Here is an 18,252-nt window from a genome sequence, read left to right as displayed (position 1 = left end):
GGCCGCTTCCTGCAGCCCCACCTCGAGGTTATGAGCCTCTGCTGACTCCCAGGGCCCTGGTTCCCCCTGGGAATATGGTTGGCCAAGGCCATCCCCTGTGTGTCCCTCTCCCGCTCCCCCCACCCTCCCCCAGCGTCCCTGAGCCAAGTCCTCCTGGGGCACAGGAACAGCCCGTGTCAGGGCCAGGCCAGGAGCTCTGGGGCCGCCGGACGGCGCACACCGGGTGGGCCGGCCCAGGCCACTTCCTCTCTTTGTTGTTCCGTGTTTGCTTTGCCTCTGACAGTCAACTTGAAGATGACGTCACTGGCAGTTTCTGGAGTCAGTAGCTGAGGCTGAGCCTTCGTGGAGCCCAGAACAAGCCTGCCTCACACCGAGAGGATGATTCTGATACTGCTCCTCGGCCTCGGGGGACCTCTGGGCTGGGCGCTGCCTGGGGCCTGGGCCCAGGTCCCCAGCACCAGTTTCTCCGATCCATGGGGTCCCAGGCCACCGCGGACAATGGCTGAAGACACCAACCAGGACCCTGTCCGACGGTAAGGACGGTCTGAGCTCAGGCAGAGTCCCTGCTCAGCCACAGCGTATCCTCCCTGGACCTTAGCTACCCATCTGTGAAATGGGCTAATACTGTCCATCTTCCGTGCCCGCTGTGAGGCTGAGCAGGAGCCTCCAAGGGGCACTGGGAGTCTGGCCTAAGAATGACAGGGTGCCCCTTGCCTGGCCCGTGGCAGGGGCAGGGGGCCTGCAGCTCAGCTGGGGTGGGATCAGCATCTCCTGTTGCCCACCCAGCATGGGCCTCCAGGAGACGATAGCTCTGGACTTTTCCAGCTGGCTGTGACTTCTGCCCTTCTAGCAAAATCCACTAGGAAAGCTGAACCCCAGCCAGGCTCCCCTGCTAAGCCCAGAGGTCCTGGTGTGGGATTTTGATGTGCACGCCCAGGGGGCCTGGCCCTGACTGCCAGCCCGTGAGCAGACAGGACTCCCTGCACTGCAGAGCACAGAGGAGAGACAGCGGCACCCAGAGACTGGGGCCCCCCTGGAAATGGGCAGGTTGTGGCTGCACCCAGGATGCTGTTCTCCAGTGTTCTGTTTGTCCAGGGCCAGGGACCCTCCTGCCGATATGGTGTTGGACCTGTGGGTGGTCCCCCACCCTAGGGTCTAAGCCTCATCTCCAATCACTCCAGAGTGGAGCAGCTGGTGCCACTTAGAAGGAGCCAGAGGCACAGAGAGGCTGAGCAGCTGCCCAGGTCACACAGCCAGGGAGAGCGGGAACAGGCTCACTACCCCAGATGCTCCCAACCTGCACCCCACAGTGTCCCCTCCCCTGGCCGTGCGACTTGGGAGGGGAGGAGGGGCCACATCACACCCACCCTGCATCTCCCATCTGCAGGCATGAAAGTGGCCCTGGGGACAGCTTCCGGTGCCTGCAGGTGAGAGGGGCGGGGCTGAGAGTGAGAAAGCAGGTGCCCAATCTTGCCTCCGGCTCCAGTTCTGCTCAGGGCCTGGAGGGTGTGCGGTGCACCTGGCCCCGGGCACTCCCAGGTGTCCCAAGTCCAGGCTTCCCACCCTCCCGGAAGTGCAGACCCCCACCGGCCCAGGGGCCCAGGGGCCGAGGCGTCCGGAGGAGCAGCTGGGAAAGGAAGGAAGTGCTGCTGCTTCCTGGGCTGACGGCTTCCCGTACTGCTGACATCGAGGAGGGGAAACCCAGCTCCGGCCGCCCCCGGCAGCAGGAGAGGCCCGAGCCCCCACCCCCACTGCCAGGGCCAGGCCTCCGCCCATCACCCCTGCCTTGAAGCCTGAGCCAGGACGGGCGCTGGACTCAGACCCAGGGGAAGACAAACCGGGCAACTGGCTGCTCAGTGCCCTGTGTCCCAGAATAGTCAGATCCCAGGGGCGGAGGGGGAAGGAGGGACCTGATTAGCTGTTTCCTGGGTCCCTGGGGACCCCCTCAGGGCTGGGCGCAGGGAGCCATCAATGGGAGCCTTAGGACTCCACGAGGAAGCAGCTCCTTCCAGGCCCCTGGCTGGGGCAGGCTGTTGAGGACCAGAGCTCCCGTGACCCATAACTTGCTGCCCCAGGAGACTGAGTCTGCTGCAGGACCCTGGGGAGCCCGGGCACGGAGTCTCATCTCCCACGTGGCCTCTGGGCACGACAGCCAGGGCCCCTGAGCTCCCAAGCGGTGGCTCAGAGCTGCCACCCACATCTGCTGATCTGCAGACCCAGGCTTCCTCTGCCCTGTCCCCGGCTGCTTGCAAGTCTGGCAGCCGTGCACGGGAGGGGCGCCCGCAGCAGTGTTAGGAAAAGAGGCACAGAACAGAGAGGAGGCAGTGTCCGGCTCTCCAGCCAGACCCAATTTACTCAGAGAAAATAGATGCACAGGGGTGGGTGACCGACTGCCGGTGTGCACATTGATGGAATTCATGGCAGGAAGCCCTGACCCCAGGGGCCCGGTCTTTTCATATCTTAGGAGGGCTGGGAGTAGGGAGCAGCAAGGGAGGTGAATTTTTCTGGAACTGGTCTTTTAGGTGGCCCTGCACACACACGGGGCCTCTGGAACCTAGGAAAGAATGCAGGGTGGGGTGTAAAGGCAATAGGGTGTGAGACCCAATTGCGATCCAAGGGCAAGGGATAAATCCCGATGTTCATCTGTCTTTTGGGCAGTGAGCGAGAATGGCTGAGGCTTATTGTCTCTGTTCCACCGCAGCAGGCCCTGGGCGGTTAGGGTTTTGCAGCTGAGAGCTTGAAGCCCAGGGGAGTTCAGCACAGTTGCTGGTGCTCACACAGGAGCAGGGTGGAGCCTAGGTGGTCGCTGGGCCACGGTGCACCTGCTGCTCCCTGGACACAGGACCCCAGCAAGAACAGGGAGGAGCCCCCCTCCTACCCCTGCACCCCCTGCCTGGTGCCAAGGCCCCCAGGCCCATGCTCAGGGAGCCTCAGCTCTGGGCAGCCTGAGGCTTCTCTGCCAATGCCCCTTTCTGGCTCAGGGACGACAAAGCCGTGCCAAGTTTGTCCCCTGGGATATCACGCTAATGGCTGGACTCAAGGCTGCTGAGAACACGCCCTCCATCCCCAGGAAGCCTGGGGGTGGGAGAGGGCGTGGGAGGGGGGGAGCGGCTCCTAAGTGCTCTGGCAGCCCGCGGCATCCCATGCATTATGCAGGAGGCTCTGCCCAGCCCCTTGCCTGCGTGAGGCTCTCTCTACCTTCCCCACACCCACCTGCGCATCCCAGAGGCACGGCTTCTCCACGTTTCCAGGACTGGGAGAAGGTCATTGCCGTCCAGAAAGGGGGAGGGGAGGAGAGCCCAGCCCATCTGCAGCAAAGCTGTCTGCAGCTCTTCCACGGGTGGAGCCGCAGGTTGGGGCAGAGAGCAGGCTCACAGCAGGACAGGCAGCAGCTCCCTCGCTCTTGGCCAGCCCCTGCCACTCGGGGACCCCTGGGAAATGAGGGTGCCCAGGGGGCTCTCCCAAGGAGGGTGCAAAGCAGCAGATGGCCAGAGGCAGAGGGGCCCTGCGAACAATGAGTGCTTCAGCAGTCGGGCCAGGGTCACAGGCGCCGAGGCCAGCAAGGAGTTGCCAAGAGCTGGAGGAAACCAAAGCAAAGGGCAGGAATGTTCCCAGGGCCTCCGGGCCAGCAGCCTGCACTGTGTGTGCCAAGCGGGTGGCCGCAGGGCGGGTGGAGCGTGGGCAGTGGGACGGGCGCTGCGGGAGCCCGGGGCCGGAGCAGGTCAGAAGAGAAAGTTCCAGGGCAGGAAAGGTGGGCAGCGGTTTCCCGCTCCAGGAACTGGAGATGGAAAGTCCCGGTCACTGCTGGCCGGAGCCCGGCGCTCCCAGGCAGGCCCAGGCCCCCAGGGCCCTCCGCGTGATCACAGGGCTCCTCGGCTTCGGCACTGCTGACACCTGCACAGGCCGATGCCTTGTGGTGCAGGTGCAGGGCCTGCCCTGTGCACTGTAAGGTGCCCTGGGACCCCACCCACTAAGCCCAGCAGCAGCCAGCTGTCTCGGATGCGGCCAGACACACCTGGGGAAAAGTTCCCCTCCCCCACCAACACCCACTTTTCCCTAGGGCTGAGCCCATGTTCCAGAAGCTTCCATGGGGCCCAGGCCCGGGCATCTGTGCAGGCAGGTGTCACACGCAGAGTTCCTGAGCTCTGGTTCCACGGTCTGCAGTTTGAGTGTGAGTGAACAGTGCTCCCCCGTCCTGACTTCTGGGTGTCCCCTTGGCACCAATCGGTAGTCCCTGGGGCTCAAACCCCTGCTGGCCTGGGTGCCCACCAGCTGGGTTGTCAGACCCTGTACCAGTGTCTCCCTGTCATCTACAGGGAGGATTTTATTTATTTTAAGTTTCATTTTTATCAGTTATACCCACAGGCAGGGCTCAGAAAGTCTGGCAAGTGAGCCAAGTTTGGACGCTGACCAATTTTTGTTAATAGCGCATTTTTTTTTAAGATTTATTATTAATTGAAAGGCAGAGTTACAAAGAGAGATAAGGAGGGAGAGACAGGGAGACAGAGATCTTCCATCTGCTGGTTCACTCCCTAGATGGCTGCAATGGCCAAGGCTGAGCCAGGCCGATGCCAGGAGCGTCTCCCGAGCCTCACACGTGGGTGCAGGGGCCCAAGCACTTGGCCATCTTCTGCTGCTTTCCCAGGCCATTAGCAGGGAGAGCAACGTACACAGCCATCTGAATGGGAATATTCAAAATGACCCTATGGGAGAAGGATGGATGTGTGCATTCCCCGTGGGGCTGCGGGATAGGGTAGGAGTGAGGGCTGACTCATGGACAGTGCTGCCCCCGGAAGAAGCCACGTGAGCACAGTGTTCAGAGATGCGGAGAATTCAGAGACTCAGCAAGAGAATTGGGAGCCAGCGCCTCTGAGGCCTGGAGAGAGCTGGAGCGCTGATTGTCCCCACACACTTGGCAGAGCGGCTGACCGTGCAACCAGGACATCAGCAAACCTTCTCTCTAAAGGGAGAGAAAATAAATATTTAACACGAGGCCAGACACACAATTTGAAACATGTTTTTAAGAATTCTGATTCGAAAGACACAGAACACTCTCTGTGCATTGATTCGCTCTCCAGGAGCTCCCATCAGCCCGGGCTGGGCTGAACCAGAGCTGGCGGCTAAGAACTCTTACCTAGGTCTCCCACAGTGGCGGCAGGGACTCAACTCCTCGAGCCGTCACTGCTGCCTCTCAGGGTCTTCGTTAGCAGGAAGCAGTCAGAAGCCAGATGTCTAGGGCTCCTGTGCTCTGTCTCATCTACCAAACTATGCCATCGAAGCATCTTTGGGCCTGGCTGTGTTCTGATAAAACTTTATCAATGAGGCTGGTGTCACAGCATGTGGTATGCAAAGCTACTGCTTGCAATGCCAGCATCCCCTGTGGGTGCAGGTTCAAGTCCTGGCTGCTCCACTATTTTTTTCTTAAGATCTATTTATTCATTTGAAAGGCAGAGTTACAGAGAGGCGGAGGCAGGGAGAGAGAAAGAGAACTCTTCTACCCACTGGTTCACTCCCCAAATGGCCGCAATGACCGGAGCTGTGCCGATCCGAAGCCAGGAGCCAGGAGCTTCTTCTGGGTCTCCCACGTAGGTGCAGGGGCCCAAGGACTTGGGCCATCTTCCACTGCTTCTCCAGGCCATAGCAGAGAGCTGGATGGGAAGTGGAGCAGCCAGGACTTGAACCAGTGCCCATATGGGATGCCAGCACTGCAGGTGGTGGCTTTACCTGCTATGCCACAGCTCCGGCCCCATCCACATCTCATTTACTTAAAGGCAAAGAGAGAGAGAGAGAGAGGCCAGTGTTGTGGCTTAGCAGGTTAAGCCAGTGCCACATCCCATTATGGACACCGCTTTGAGTCCCAGCTGCTCCATTTCTCATCCAGCTCCCTGCTAATGCGCCTGGGAAAGCAGCAGATGGCCCAAGTGTTTAGGCCCTGGCACTCACATGGGAGACCTGGAAGAAGCTCCTGCTCCTGGCTTCAGCCTAGCCCAGCCCTTGCTGTTGCAGCCATTTGGGGAGTGAACCGGCAGATGGAAGACCTCTCTCCATCTCTCCTCTCTCTCTCTCTTTAATTCATTCAAATAAATAAATAAATAAATCTTTAGAGAAAGATGGGTGTGGAGGGGAAGTCCTTCATTTGATGATTCACCCCTCTAATGCTCCCAGCAGCTGGAGCTGGGCCAGGCCAAAGCCAGGAGCCTGGAGCTCCATCCAGGACTCCTGCACGGGCAACAACGACCAAGAACTTGAGCCATCAAGTGCTGCCTCTAAGGGTGCACAGTAGCAAGAGTCTGGATTGGAAACAAAGGCAGGGCTCGATCCCAGACACTCTGATATGGGACGCAGGTATCCTAAGCGGCCCTTCCCTGGGAATCTTTATCCTCTGCACAATTTTGGCTTTCCATGGAGTAAAAAACAAAAATGTCTTCTGTCCTATTTGTGTGTGTGTGAACAGCTCCATAAATTTAATTTTTTGAAGAGTCATTCATTCATTTATGTATTTGGAAGACACAGAGGAAGACAGAGAGAGAAACCTTCCATCTACTGCTTTACTCCCCAAGTGTCCACAACAACCAGGGTTGGGCCGGGCCAAAGCCAGGCCCCTGCAACTCCATCCAGGTCTCCACGTGCGTGGCAGGGACTCAAGCACTTGGACCCTCCCCCACTGCCTTCCCAGCACATCAGCAGGAAGCTGGATTGGAAGCAGAGTAGCCAGGACTTGAACAGGTGCTCCGATACGGGATGCTGGCATCACAAGCAGCCGTGCCACAATGCCAGCCAGGCCTTGCCTTCCTCTCCCGGTTACTTTTCTTTGTCTTTGTGACTAATGCAATTCCAAACTGCCAGCCAGTTGTCCACATCTCCCGCGACGCTCATGCACGCCAGGTGTCTGGCCAGCTGAGTCTTCTTGGAGATACGTCTACCCCCAGGGCTCCCGAAGGTGATCCAGTGTGGACGGGGGCCCTCTGCACCCTCAACCAGCATTGTCTGGGGGCTCCTTTCACCCTGCCTTTGGTTGGAGTGTCTGCATTTCCCCCTGCTTGGCTTTCTCTGGTTTTGGTGGGGGCAATTCCTGCAGCACAGGACGGCCCAGAGGGCTGCCCCTTGCTGATGCTCGGGCCTTAATCCTAGAGAGGCTTGTGGAACCCAGGAACACGGGGCCCAGAGACTTCTGTCCCAAGCCCACGGGATGGTTCCGACGACGTGCCTGCAGGATTCCAGCGCCCGCAGGCACCCCCCCGCAGAGGCTCCGTGGGAGGGAAGTTCTCTGAGCGTCTCCCGCACTTCTCAGGCATCGCGATGGTCAGGCAGGGCAGGTCGTTTGCCTTGGGAATGCTGAACGCAGTTCTCCTTTCCGGGTGCTGCCATTGAGAGATGTGCACGTGTGCGTGTGTGTGAGCATGTGTGCACGCACGTGTGTGTGCGTGTGTGTGTGCACGTGTGTGTGTGTGCGTGCGTGTGTGTGTTCGGGTTTTCCTCTCTGCCACTGTGAAGGGCCCTCTTGGTTCATAGAGCCGGAGCATGCCTTGATCACGTGACTTCCTTCGAGGTTTTTATGGGACTGCAGGTGGCGGGCAGGCCCTGTGTACCTGGAGATGCTGGTCTTCCCCTTCGGGCATGTGGCATGTATTTGTTTGTTGATGGTTTCCTTCCTAGGCTCTGGAACTCCTGTTATTTAGACATTGCATTTTCTCTGTTTTTCTTGTGTTTTCTCTCCCAATTTTCAGCTCTGTTTGCTCTTCTTTCAGGGGAATTTCTTTAACTTTACCCTCTAACATTGCTCTTAAATTTCTATTTTGGGGAGCCAGAGCTGTGGTGCAGCGGGTAAAGACACCATCTGCAGTGCCAGCATCCCATATGGGCAATGGTTCGAGTCCCGGCTGCTCCACTTCTGATCCAGCTCTCTGCTATGGCCTGGGAAAGCAGTGGAGGATGGCCCAGGTCCTCAGGCCCCTGCACCAATGTGGGAGACTGGGAAGAAGCTCCTGGCTCCTGGCTTTGGATCAGCTCAGCTCTAGACATTGCAGTCATTTGGGGAGTTAACTGGCAGATGGAAGACCGTCCTCTCTCTCTCTCTGCTTCTGTAACTCTGCCTTTCAAATAAATAAAAATAAAACTTTTAAAAAAATTTTCTGGGGCCAGGCCAAGGCCAGCAGCCAGGAACTCCATCCAGGTCTCCCACGGGGGCGGCAGGAACCCAGCTACTTGCGCCATCGCCTGCTGCCTCCCAGGGTGTACAAGAGCAGAAAGCTGGAGCCAGGAGCCAGAGCAAGACCTGAGCCAGGCACCTCGCTTCACTGAAGCTGACGCAAACGTCTTCACCAAACGCCCGCCCCCAAGAGTTCGTTTTGTTCTCTGAATGTTCCCTGCTGCCTCTTTTTACAGCTTCCTGTTCTTGTTTCTGGGATGTGGCGACTTCTCAGGCTGGGAACAGAGTGCGGGTCATGGGGACACCCTGGGCCCCCGCAGTGTGGGCGACCCTGAGGTCACTCGCTCTCCATCTGCCTGCTGGGGCCTCGCTCTTGGCTCTTCTCAGGGATGACCATGGCTGGCTTAAGAGGGAGCAGAGGCACAGGTTGCTGGCGGGGGTGGGGAAAGGCTGCAGTGTGCGTGTTGCCAGCGGTCCAGGTGTGTGCTGTGGGCGCTCTGGCTGGGCTGCTTCTGTGGGCGGAGCGCTGCTGGCACCGGCCGCCGGCCTCCCCCACCTCCCCGGGGCTGGCAAGGTGGGGACGTCCCTGCCAAGAGTGGCCGAGTGCAAAGGCGCCGGCGGGCCACACTCATGTTGGAGGTGTTCTCACTGCCCTCCCCGATGGTGCATGAAGGCTCCAGAGGACAAAACCCCAGCCCTGACAGCAACCCCATCTCCTCCTCTCATCTCCTACTGTGGCCACTTTTCCCATATCCATCATCTCCCCCTAGACCCCTGTCACCACCCCTACCTGCCCTCTGCCTGTCCTTTCTGTACCCAGGAGCCTGGTGACTCTCAAGTCATCTCCATGACTTCCTCAGGGACACCCTGGGTGCCCACATCCTCTCCCCCCGCCCCCCGCCTTCCCTCTGTGGCCACCTGCATAGCTCCTCCTGCTTCGCTGAGTCTAGGACACAGCCCAGTTCTCACTTCCTCTGGACCGCGTCTAGGGGGGTCCCAGCATGCGCGCTTGCCCGCACCTCCATGCTGGCCACTCTGAGAGGGTGTTGAGCTCAACATGGAGGCCACTGTCATCTGCACTGGGAGCTGACTGCCAGGGAAGAGCCGGACCCCACCCACTAGCCCCCCGTGGAGCCAGCCACGGAGCCGTGAGCAGGGGCTGCATCACCCACAGCAACTGCAGGTGAAGGGTGAAGATGGAGAGGCTACTGCCCAGGGGTGACCCTTACCCCAGGGTGACCCTTGCAGGGCACTAGAGGAGGCCGCTCTGCCCAGCTGCCTCTGTCCCCTGGCACTGGCTGATTCAAAGTCCATAATGGGGCTGGCCAGGGAGCAGGAGCCTTGCTGAGGCACGGGAGGGCCGCAGGTAAAGCCAGGCGCACCAGCTGGGCAGGCTGCCGGGGCCTGGGGCAGCATGCACGGGGCACTGCCAGAAGTCGGGCGCTCGGGCTGCTCCAGTCACTCAGCGCAGTGGCATCCCCACCACCACCATAGACACACACACTGTGCCTCACTGAAGTCCTCACAGCTAGAGGTGCAAAGAGGCAGAGCCCAGGACTCTCCAACCCCGGGGGCACCAGCTGCCTCCCTGGCACCAGGAGACACAGTGCCAGGCCCCCTGGCTCTGCACTGGACTTTCCTGTGTTGACCCAGGCTTGGGGAAGGCGGCAGAGCAGGTGACTTCCTCGCCAGCCGGGGTCTGTGGGTGGCCCTGGAGCCCAGGGGTGGGTAACGCAGAATTCTCCCTTCTCAGGGTCCAGGCTGAAGCCAGGAGCTTCATCCAGGTCTCTCACCCTCTTTATCCCCTCTCAGGATAAAGGGGCCCAAGGACTTGGGCCACCCTCTGCTGCCTTCCCAGGCGCATTAGCAGGGAGCTGGATTGGAAGTGGAGCAGCCGGGACTCGAACCAGCACCAGATGGGATGCTGGTGCTCCCGGAAGTGGTTTAATCCACTGTGCCACCGTGCCAGCCCCTCCTGTTGGTTTCCAGCGGGGGTCTTAGGGCGGCTTGGGCCGGCTCAGCAGCCCTCTTTTCTGGCTCATTTTCCAGGAACTGGTGCCCCTACCAGAAGTCCAAGTTGGTCACCTTTGTAGCCGCTTGCAAAACAGAGAAATTCCTCGTGCACTCCCAGCAGCCATGTCCAGAGGGGTCCCCAGACTGCCAGAGAGTCAGAGTCATGTGAGTTTCCTGGGGGTCCTGGGGTGGGGGTTGGGGGTGGAGAGTGGCGCCCTGGAGTCGCTGAGCTGGCCCTGTTCCCCAGGTACCGGGTGGCCCAGAAGCCGGTGTACCAGGTCAAGCAGAAGGTGCTGATGTCCGTGGCCTGGAGGTGCTGCCCGGGCTTTGGGGGCCCCGACTGCCAGCACTACGGTAGCACTCCCCGCAGCCCACTGCCCTTGACCTCTGAGTTCACACAGCTCCTCCAACTCCAAGGTCCACATCTGATGCTTTCTTCTGCAGATCCCACTACAACCCCAGAACCTGTGGAGCCAGGCGGCAGCCACCAGGAGCCCTGGGACCGGCCAGACAGCTTGGAGCATGGTGCGTTGGTGTGCTGAGCCCGGCAGAGGGGCGCGTGGGCGGAGCCCTGGTAGGGTGGGCGGAGACAGCACAACTGCCTCTCCTGCTGCTGGCCCCCTGCGTCTCCTCTGGACTGGACTTTGGGGTCTGCCCAGGCCTGGAGCGTTAGCCACACGCATGTCTCACGCATACTCAGGCCACCCAGCTGCCGAGGCTGATGAGATGGAGCCGGAGGAGCAGCAGGGTCAGCGGGAGCACCTGCTGGGGAAGTTCCAGAGTGACGGCCACCCGCTGCCAGGCGACCCCCCAGGACTGGGGAAGGCCCCGGCTGATCAGCTCACAGCTGCGAGGATGGAGGCAAACCAGACAGAGCTGGGTGAGCGGCAGGCTCGGGGCTGAGGGACAGCCTGGCAGGTGACCTGGCAGGGGGCGAGGAGGGGAGAGGACAGCCCAGACCACAGAGGCTCCTGCAGTGTCTCTGCTGTGGGCGCTCGCGTAAAAATGTGTCCCTCGCAGGGTTTCCCGGCAGGTCCTTGGAGCAAGTGCTGCTGTCCCACGTGGACGCCTTCCTGCGTGGGCACCTCAGCTCCATCTGGAAGGGTTTCAATGACAGCCTGCAGAGCCTCTCCCAGGCCGTGAGGAACCTGTCTCTGGACGTGGAGGCCAACCGCCAGGCCATCAGGAGAGTCCAGGAGGGCACCGTGGCCAGCACGGACTTCCAGGAGCTCAGTGCCAAGTTCGAAGCCAAGGCGCAGGCCAATGCCCAGAGAGTGGACCAGCTGCAGCAGGAGGTGGAGACGCGCCTGCATGCCCAACTCCTTTCCCTGCGTCACTCCCTCTCAGAGGTCCAGGCCGATGTGGACGCCAAGCTGAAGCGACTGCACAAGGCTCAGGAGCCGCCGGACACCAATGGCAGCCTGGTGGCGGCTGCAAAGCCGGAGCCAGACAGCCTGCACGCCAGGCTGGGCCAGCTGCAGAGGAACCTGTCAGAGCTGCACGTGGCCATGGGCCTCAGGGACCAGGAAGCACAGAGCACCCTGGCGGACATGAAGGCCACCCTGGCCCAGCACGCGAACGAGATCAAGGAGTTGTACTCGGAGTCAGATGAGAGCTTTGATCAGATCAGCGAGGTGGAGCGGCAGATGCAGGAGCTGCAGGTGAACCACACAGCGCTGCGGGAGCTGCGGGTCATCCTGATGGAGAAGTCGCTGATCATGGAGGAGAACAAGGAGGACGTGGAGCGGCAGCTGCTGGAGGTCAACCTCACCCTGCAGCAGCTGCAGGGCGGCCACGCCGACCTCTTGAAGTACGTCAAGGACTGCAACTGCCAGAAGCTCTACTTCGACCTGGATGTCATTCAAAAGGGCCAAAAGGCCACCACGCACGCCCTGGAGGACACCCAGGTGACCCTGGACGAGCAGCGCCGGCTGGACAACTCCTCCCTGCAAGCCCTGAGCAGCACCCTGGACTCCGTGTCGCTGGCCGTGGACGCACACAGAGTGGAGGGTGAGCAGGCGCGCGCCGAGCGGGCACGGTTCCGGAGCCAGCTGCAGGCGGTGCACGGCCAGGTGGGCGCGCTGCAGGCGGCCGCGGGTGAGATGCGCGCCGAGGTGCAGCGGCTGCACGGCGCCTTCGCTTCGCTGCTGCAGGACGCGCTGCGCCACGAGGCCGTGCTGACCGCCCTCTTCGGGGAGGACGCGCTGGAGAGGTTGACCGAGGAGGAGCCCGACCCGCTGCCACTGCGCTACGAGCACATCCGCGCCGGCCTGCAGGACGCGGCCAGCGGGCTGCAGGAGCAGGCGCTCGGCTGGCACGAGCTGGCTGCGCGCGTGGCCGCCCTGGAGCAGGCCGCTGACGACGGCGCGAGGCACCTGGAGCCCAGACGGGATGCGGCCCTGGACCAGCTCGAGGGCCTGACGGCTGCCGTGAAACACCTGGGACGTTGCTGCGAAGCCTCCTGGGCTGCCTCCTTCAACGGCTCCCTGCAGGGCCTGCGCAGTGCGCTCTCTGCCACCCAGCGCGACCTGGAGCAGCACCAGCAGCTCTTCCACGGCCTCTTCGGGAACTTCCAAGAGCTGGCGGCCACCAATGTCAGCTTAGACCTGGGCAGGCTGCAAGCCTTTATGAACAGGAAAGGGAAGAAGCACCAGAAAGGCCTGGAAGGGTCCCGGAAGAGAGACAAGAAGCACGCGAAGCCCGCGGTGGAAGCAGGCGTCCCGGGGACGAAGCAAAGGGGTCTGGGCGGCCTCTGGGAGGCAGGTGAGTTCCCGGGCTGCGCACTGGGCCCCTCTGCCTGCGGCAGCTCTCCTGCTGCTAAGGAGCCAGCAAGGCCCTGCTCACCACTCCTGGGGGGTCTACCCCCCCACACCATGTTTTCAGGTCCATGGGCTTCTTCTTTTTTTTTTTTTTTTTTTTTTTTTTTTTTTGTCAGGCAGATTTAGACAGTGAGAGCGAGACAGAGAGAAAGGTCTTCCTTCCGTTGGTTCACTCCCCAAATGGCTGCTACGGCCGGCACTGCGCCGATCCGAAGCCAGGAGCCAGGTGCTTCCTCCTGGTCTCCCATGCAGGTGCAGGGCCCAAGCACTTGGACCATCCTCCACTGCCCTCCCAGGCCACAGCAGAGAGCTGGACTGGAAGAGGTGCAACTGGGACAGAACCCAGGTTGTCAGTGCCGCAGGCAGAGGATTAGCCTAGTGAGCCGCGGCGCCGGCCAGGGCCATGGGCTTCTAAAGTCACCTTAAGTATGGGAGTGGGGGAGGGGTGGGAGTCACAAGGACCAAGCATTCACGCCAGAGCCCCTGCACCGGCACAGCCGCCTCTGCCAAAGCTGCAGTGGTAGGTGCCATGGCTCCCCCTGGGGCTGCTCCCCCAATCCCTGCATCCCAACCCCTCACCCCTGTGCACTGGGAGTGTGTGGGGAGGGCTGGCATCACCGGCCATTTTGCCTCACCAGGGGCCAATGCAGAGAAAGGCCCCAGTTCCTAAAGCATTCCCGGCTCTCTGGCCCGAGCAGGTCCCCTGCAGTGTCCTTTCCCACCTTGGCCACCGTGAGTCATCGCAGCAGTGCAGCCATGCATGCCTTAGCACCTCCCTCCCCCGTCCCCGGGATGTGACAGACGCCTGCAGCACAGGGGTGCCCCAAACCTAGGCCAGCGGTCCCCAGCGTCACCGAGGGCTGCTCCCGGCCTCACTGCTGGGGACCCAGGCCCAGCAGCTGGGTCTGGAGCTCAAGCACTCAGTAGCTGCCCTTCCCACCTCCCTCCTTGAAGGTGCCCCGGGGGAGGAGGCTCTGCCAAAGACGCCGGCCAGAGGACAAGGGGCTACCAAGTTGGCCACCTGCACCCTGGTGCACCTGGCACAGGGTGGGGGTGGGGGTTGGGGGGTTCAGGGCCTGGCTGTCCCAGCCTGCACTGCCCCCACTCACCCTCCAAATGTCCAAACAGGCCAGGAGGCAGTGTGGAGCAGGACACAGGCTGCAGCAGGGCGTGTCTCCCTTCATTGCTCTGGGAAGTGCGGGCGTCACTCCCCACCTCCCAGGATGGCCAACTGGGTGTTTGCCAGGGATCCCTATGTCCCCCTTCCCCAGCATCCACAGGGCTGAGGCTGTGCCACCTGCACTAACTCCTGGGTCTCTGCAAGGCCTCCGTGTGCCGGTGACTTGCAGAATCTGCCCAACGGTTTAGGGTATCTGTTTATTACTGTACTATTTTGCTCTTTCAAAATATTTGTGTCCTTAAAAAAAAAAGTCCTCGGCCGGTGCCGCGGCTCACTAGGCTAATCCTCCGCCTTGCGGCGCCGGCACACCGGGTTCTAGTCCTGGTCGGGGCGCCGGATTCTGTCCCAGTTGCCCCTCTTCCAGGCCAGCTCTCTGCTGTGGCCCTGGAGTGCAGTGGAGGATGGCCCAGGTGCTTGGGCCCTGCACCCCATGGGAGACCAGGAAAAGCACCTGGCTCCTGGCTCCTGCCATCGGATCAGCGCGGTGCGCCGGCCGCAGCGCGCCGGCCGCGGCGGCCATTGGAGGGTGAACCAACGGCAAAGGAAGACCTTTCTCCCTGTCTCTCTCTCTCACTGTCCACTCTGCCTGTCAAAAAAAAAAAAAAAAGTCCTCTTGCGTGTCTCGCAGGATAGCTGTAGGGATGTGGGGGCGCGCCTCAGGGAAGCACGCTCAAAGTTTACACAACCTTTCCACCCTTTGCGGGAAGCGCGTGCGGAGCCCACACGGGCTGGTTGGGCTCATCTGCAGCGCAGGCGGGGACCGGGTAGAGGGAAGACGGAGCGCCGGCAGGGGGCGCTGCAGGCCGGCCTGTTTCCAGCTGGGCGAGTGCGCCTCCTGCTGGGCTCTGAGGGGAAACTGCAGGGCTTAGGGTGCGATTGCACACGAAGCGAACTAACCTCCAGAAACCTTCCAGAACCAGAGAAAAGCAAGACTTTTGTCTCACCCCGCAGGGAGAGTATGGGGAGGGGACCAACGGGGAACATGTCTTTGTGGGTGCCAAGGTCAACTTCACAGTCGGATCCCAGGAATCTGGATCAAAAGTAGAGTGGCCGGGACTCGAACGGCGTTCATATGGGATGCTGGCCCTGCGGGATGCGGCTTAACACTCTGTGCCACAACACCAGCCCCCCCAAACGCTAAGCTACAATGTACCACAGCCTGGCATCCCCCCCCCATTAGGGAGAACCTGAGGGTGCTCCGGAAGTCAGCTCGCGACGCCCGGCCTGGTCTCAGGGGTGGGGGGTGGTTTTCGGGGTCGCTGAGCACTGTCCTCCTGTTTCAGGCTTCCCGGTGGCTTTCTACGCCAGCTTTTCCGAGGGGACCACTGACCTGCACACGGTGAAGTTTAACTCCACGTCCATCAACGTCGGCGGCGGCTACTTCCCGGAGCACGGCTACTTCCTCGCCCCGGAGCCTGGCGTCTACCTGTTTGCAGTGAGCATTGAATTTGGGCCCGGGCTGGGCACCGGGCAGCTGGTGCTCGGCAGTCGCCATCGGACCCCAGTCTGCGTCACCAGGCAGGCGGGTGTGAGCTTGGCCACCACCTTCGCTATGCTGGAGCTGCAGAGGGGGGACAGGGTGTGGTTCGAGCTGACCCAGGGCTCCATCACCAAGAGCAGCCCGCCCAGCACCACCTTTGGCGGCTTCCTGCTGTTCAGGACCTGAACCCCCTAGAGCACAGGGCTCATCAGCCACCCTGGACTCGGCCATCCGCGGGGCCTGAGGCTCGGGCAGGGTGAAGACCCGGCAGCGAGTCCAGCCCTGCCCCAGCAGCCTGCCGCTCGGAGCCGCGCCCTGCGCCCTGCGCCCCGGGTGTTTCCGCGTGGCGGGGAGGCCTGGGCCGCCTCTCTGGAGTAAGAGCGCAGCGCAGCGCCCGGGGAGCGACCTCTCAGGAACGCGGGGCGGGGCTTGGAGGTTCCTGCTACACCCCGCACTCCACAGCTCCCCTGGGGGTGGGCTGCTCCTGTGGTTGGAATCTTCTGGGCCCAGCTCCCGCGTCCCCGTCACTCCTTCCTCTGGGAGCGTTTTCAAGGCAGGTGGCACTTGGGCCGATATTGGAAGCCGGCCTCCAGGCACTGCATAGGCATTAGGCTTGTCTCCGGCGAGCCCCCAGGGCACTGACATGAGTAGCTGTCCTTCGGTTTCAGGCTCAGGCACATCTCCCGTTTATCTGCCACATTCAGGTGGACCTTGCCTCGCTCCCACGGGCGTGGCGTACACCTGCTGTCCTCACATGGCTGCCTGAGCGGCAACCTCCCCCTTGTTAGCATCTCCACCCAGGACGGGAGCTGAGCGAGGCAGTGCGGGGAGACCGGGATGCCCAATCGGTATTGACTGCTCTGGAATAAAGCGATGCCTCTCCAAAGCTCTGTCTCAATTTCTTTCGGGGAGCAAAACTACTTGGTAAAGCGGGTGGAAGGGGCCAGCGCTGTGGCATAGCGGGTAAAGCCGCTGCCTGAAGCGCTGGCATCCCATATGGGTGTCAGTTCTAGCCCCAGCTGCTCCTCTTCCGATCCAGCTGTCTGCTATGGCCTGGGAAGGCAGTGGAGGATGGCCCAAGTGCTTGAGCCCCTGCACCCGGGTGGGAGACGCGGAGGAAGCTCCTGGCACAGAAGGGTGTAGAATTTGGCCTGGTAAAGGCCAGGGCCACGCCAGGCTGAAGCCAGGAGCTCCATCACGGTCTCCCATGTGGGTGTCGGGAGCTTTCCCAGGCTCATTGGCAGGTAGCTGGTCCAGAAGCAGAGCAGCTGGGCCTGGAATCAGACACTCCAGCATGGGGTGCTTAACCCAACGCACCAAACGCCCACCCTGAAATCTACTTTGAAGGTTCAAAACCCAAAAGCCCAAGTTCTTTCCCCAGCCTGAAAATAACTCCAATATAAGTGACCCTTAAGGACTTGTACCTGGTCCCTGCGTGAAGTCTGGTACACGAGCAGTGAGGTAGAGGTAGGGGTCCTGGGGGATCTAGGACCACCTTGGGTTTCATGATCCGAGCACACGTGGAGCACCCAGGGGAGAAGGCTACTGGACAAGTCCAGGGACCTGCAATTGTCACTGGAGCAGTAGGCGGACCACACACCCCCCACTGAAACCAGAGAGTAAGCCCACCTCAAAGGGCGCTCATGGGTGAAATTTTCAGCCGTAGTCCCTGCTTCTGCCTTAAATGTTTGAAAAAAATTTTTTTTCACTTATTTGAAGGCAGAGACAGACACAGAAATCTTCCATCCACTGGTTCACTCCTCAAGTACCCACTAGAGCTGGAGGTGGGGCTGGGCCAGGCTAAAGATGCGGACTCAATCCGGGGCTCTCATGGGGGTGCAGGGACCCAAGAACTGGAGCTGCCACTTCCGTCTCTCCCATCTCCATTAGCAGGAAACTGGATTGGAGGCGGAGCTGGGACTGGACCCAGCCTCTGAGGGACTCATTCATTCCCACCCTTACCCTGCACCCAGAGCTTACAGTAATGAGCTCCCATGTCCCCAACAGTGACACTGACATCAGGGGACCATGCCCCCCAGGGCAAGGGACTGCCCCAAGGACCAGAGCAAAGCTAACTCACTCGTGTGTGACGTGGCAGATGGCAGGGGCACAGGCAGCTGCAGAGGGACCTCTCCAAGTGAAAACTTAGGGGCCAGTTAGTGTTGGGGTGAAACGGAGATCCTCCACAAGGCTGATCGGAACAGCGAGCACTAGCCCGGTCTGGTTCTGTCTGCACTATTCGTGGCAAAGCATCCTTGGAAACAGTCTCCCGAGTGCGATGGTGCTGGGAGGGAAAACGGAGTACCAGCTGTTGCTCCAGTTTGGGGGCCAGCGTCTTTAGAGATGGAAGGAAAGCGAGTATTTGGTAAGCCTGGGAAACCCGCGTGTTCCCCATCACGTAGCATTAGAAGTAAGCTGCTATTATGGAAAACCGCCTTCCATTAACACTAAGTGGACACTCCCACAAGCCTTCTGTGTGAGCTCCCACCCACCCAACACGAATACTTTTTTTTTTTTTTTTTTTTTTTTTTTGACAGGCAGAGTGGACAGTGAGAGAGAGAGACAGAGAGAAAGGTCTTCCTTTGCCGTTGGTTCACCCTCCAATGGCCGC

At 60.8% G+C, this 18,252-nt stretch overlaps 1 protein-coding gene across 1 annotated transcript; it reads left to right on the top strand.

The window, feature by feature from the left end:
- Nucleotides 1-266: 266 nt before the first annotated feature.
- On the top strand, nt 267-16,527 carry MMRN2 (multimerin 2). Its single transcript, XM_002718359.6, has 7 exons — nt 267-533; nt 10,199-10,327; nt 10,410-10,516; nt 10,607-10,687; nt 10,863-11,042; nt 11,183-12,925; nt 15,445-16,527. Exons 1-7 carry the CDS (start codon nt 379-381, stop codon nt 15,825-15,827), a joined length of 2,778 nt encoding a protein of 925 aa, XP_002718405.4. The 5' UTR covers nt 267-378; the 3' UTR covers nt 15,828-16,527.
- The last annotated feature ends 1,725 nt before the right edge of the window (nt 16,528-18,252 follow it).

Source organism: Oryctolagus cuniculus, chromosome 15 (assembly GCF_051225735.1).
Source record: "Oryctolagus cuniculus isolate XC-2025 breed Fujian yellow rabbit chromosome 15, ASM5122573v1, whole genome shotgun sequence".
In the NCBI taxonomy this organism is placed as follows: domain Eukaryota; kingdom Metazoa; phylum Chordata; class Mammalia; order Lagomorpha; family Leporidae; genus Oryctolagus; species Oryctolagus cuniculus.
The sequence above is the reverse complement of the archived record's forward strand: the minus strand, read 5'-3'. Positions and strand labels throughout refer to the sequence as shown.

Excerpts from the sequence above, each read along its gene's own strand:
- MMRN2 (XM_002718359.6), top strand. The coding sequence starts at position 379 with ATGATTCTGATACTGCTCCTCGGCCTCGGGGGACCTCTGGGCTGGGCG. Across the intron at positions 10,328-10,409 it reads TGCCAGAGAGTCAGAGTCAT|GTACCGGGTGGCCCAGAAGC; the intron begins GTGAGTTTCCTG and ends CCTGTTCCCCAG. Across the intron at positions 10,688-10,862 it reads GCCAGACAGCTTGGAGCATG|GCCACCCAGCTGCCGAGGCT; the intron begins GTGCGTTGGTGT and ends ACGCATACTCAG.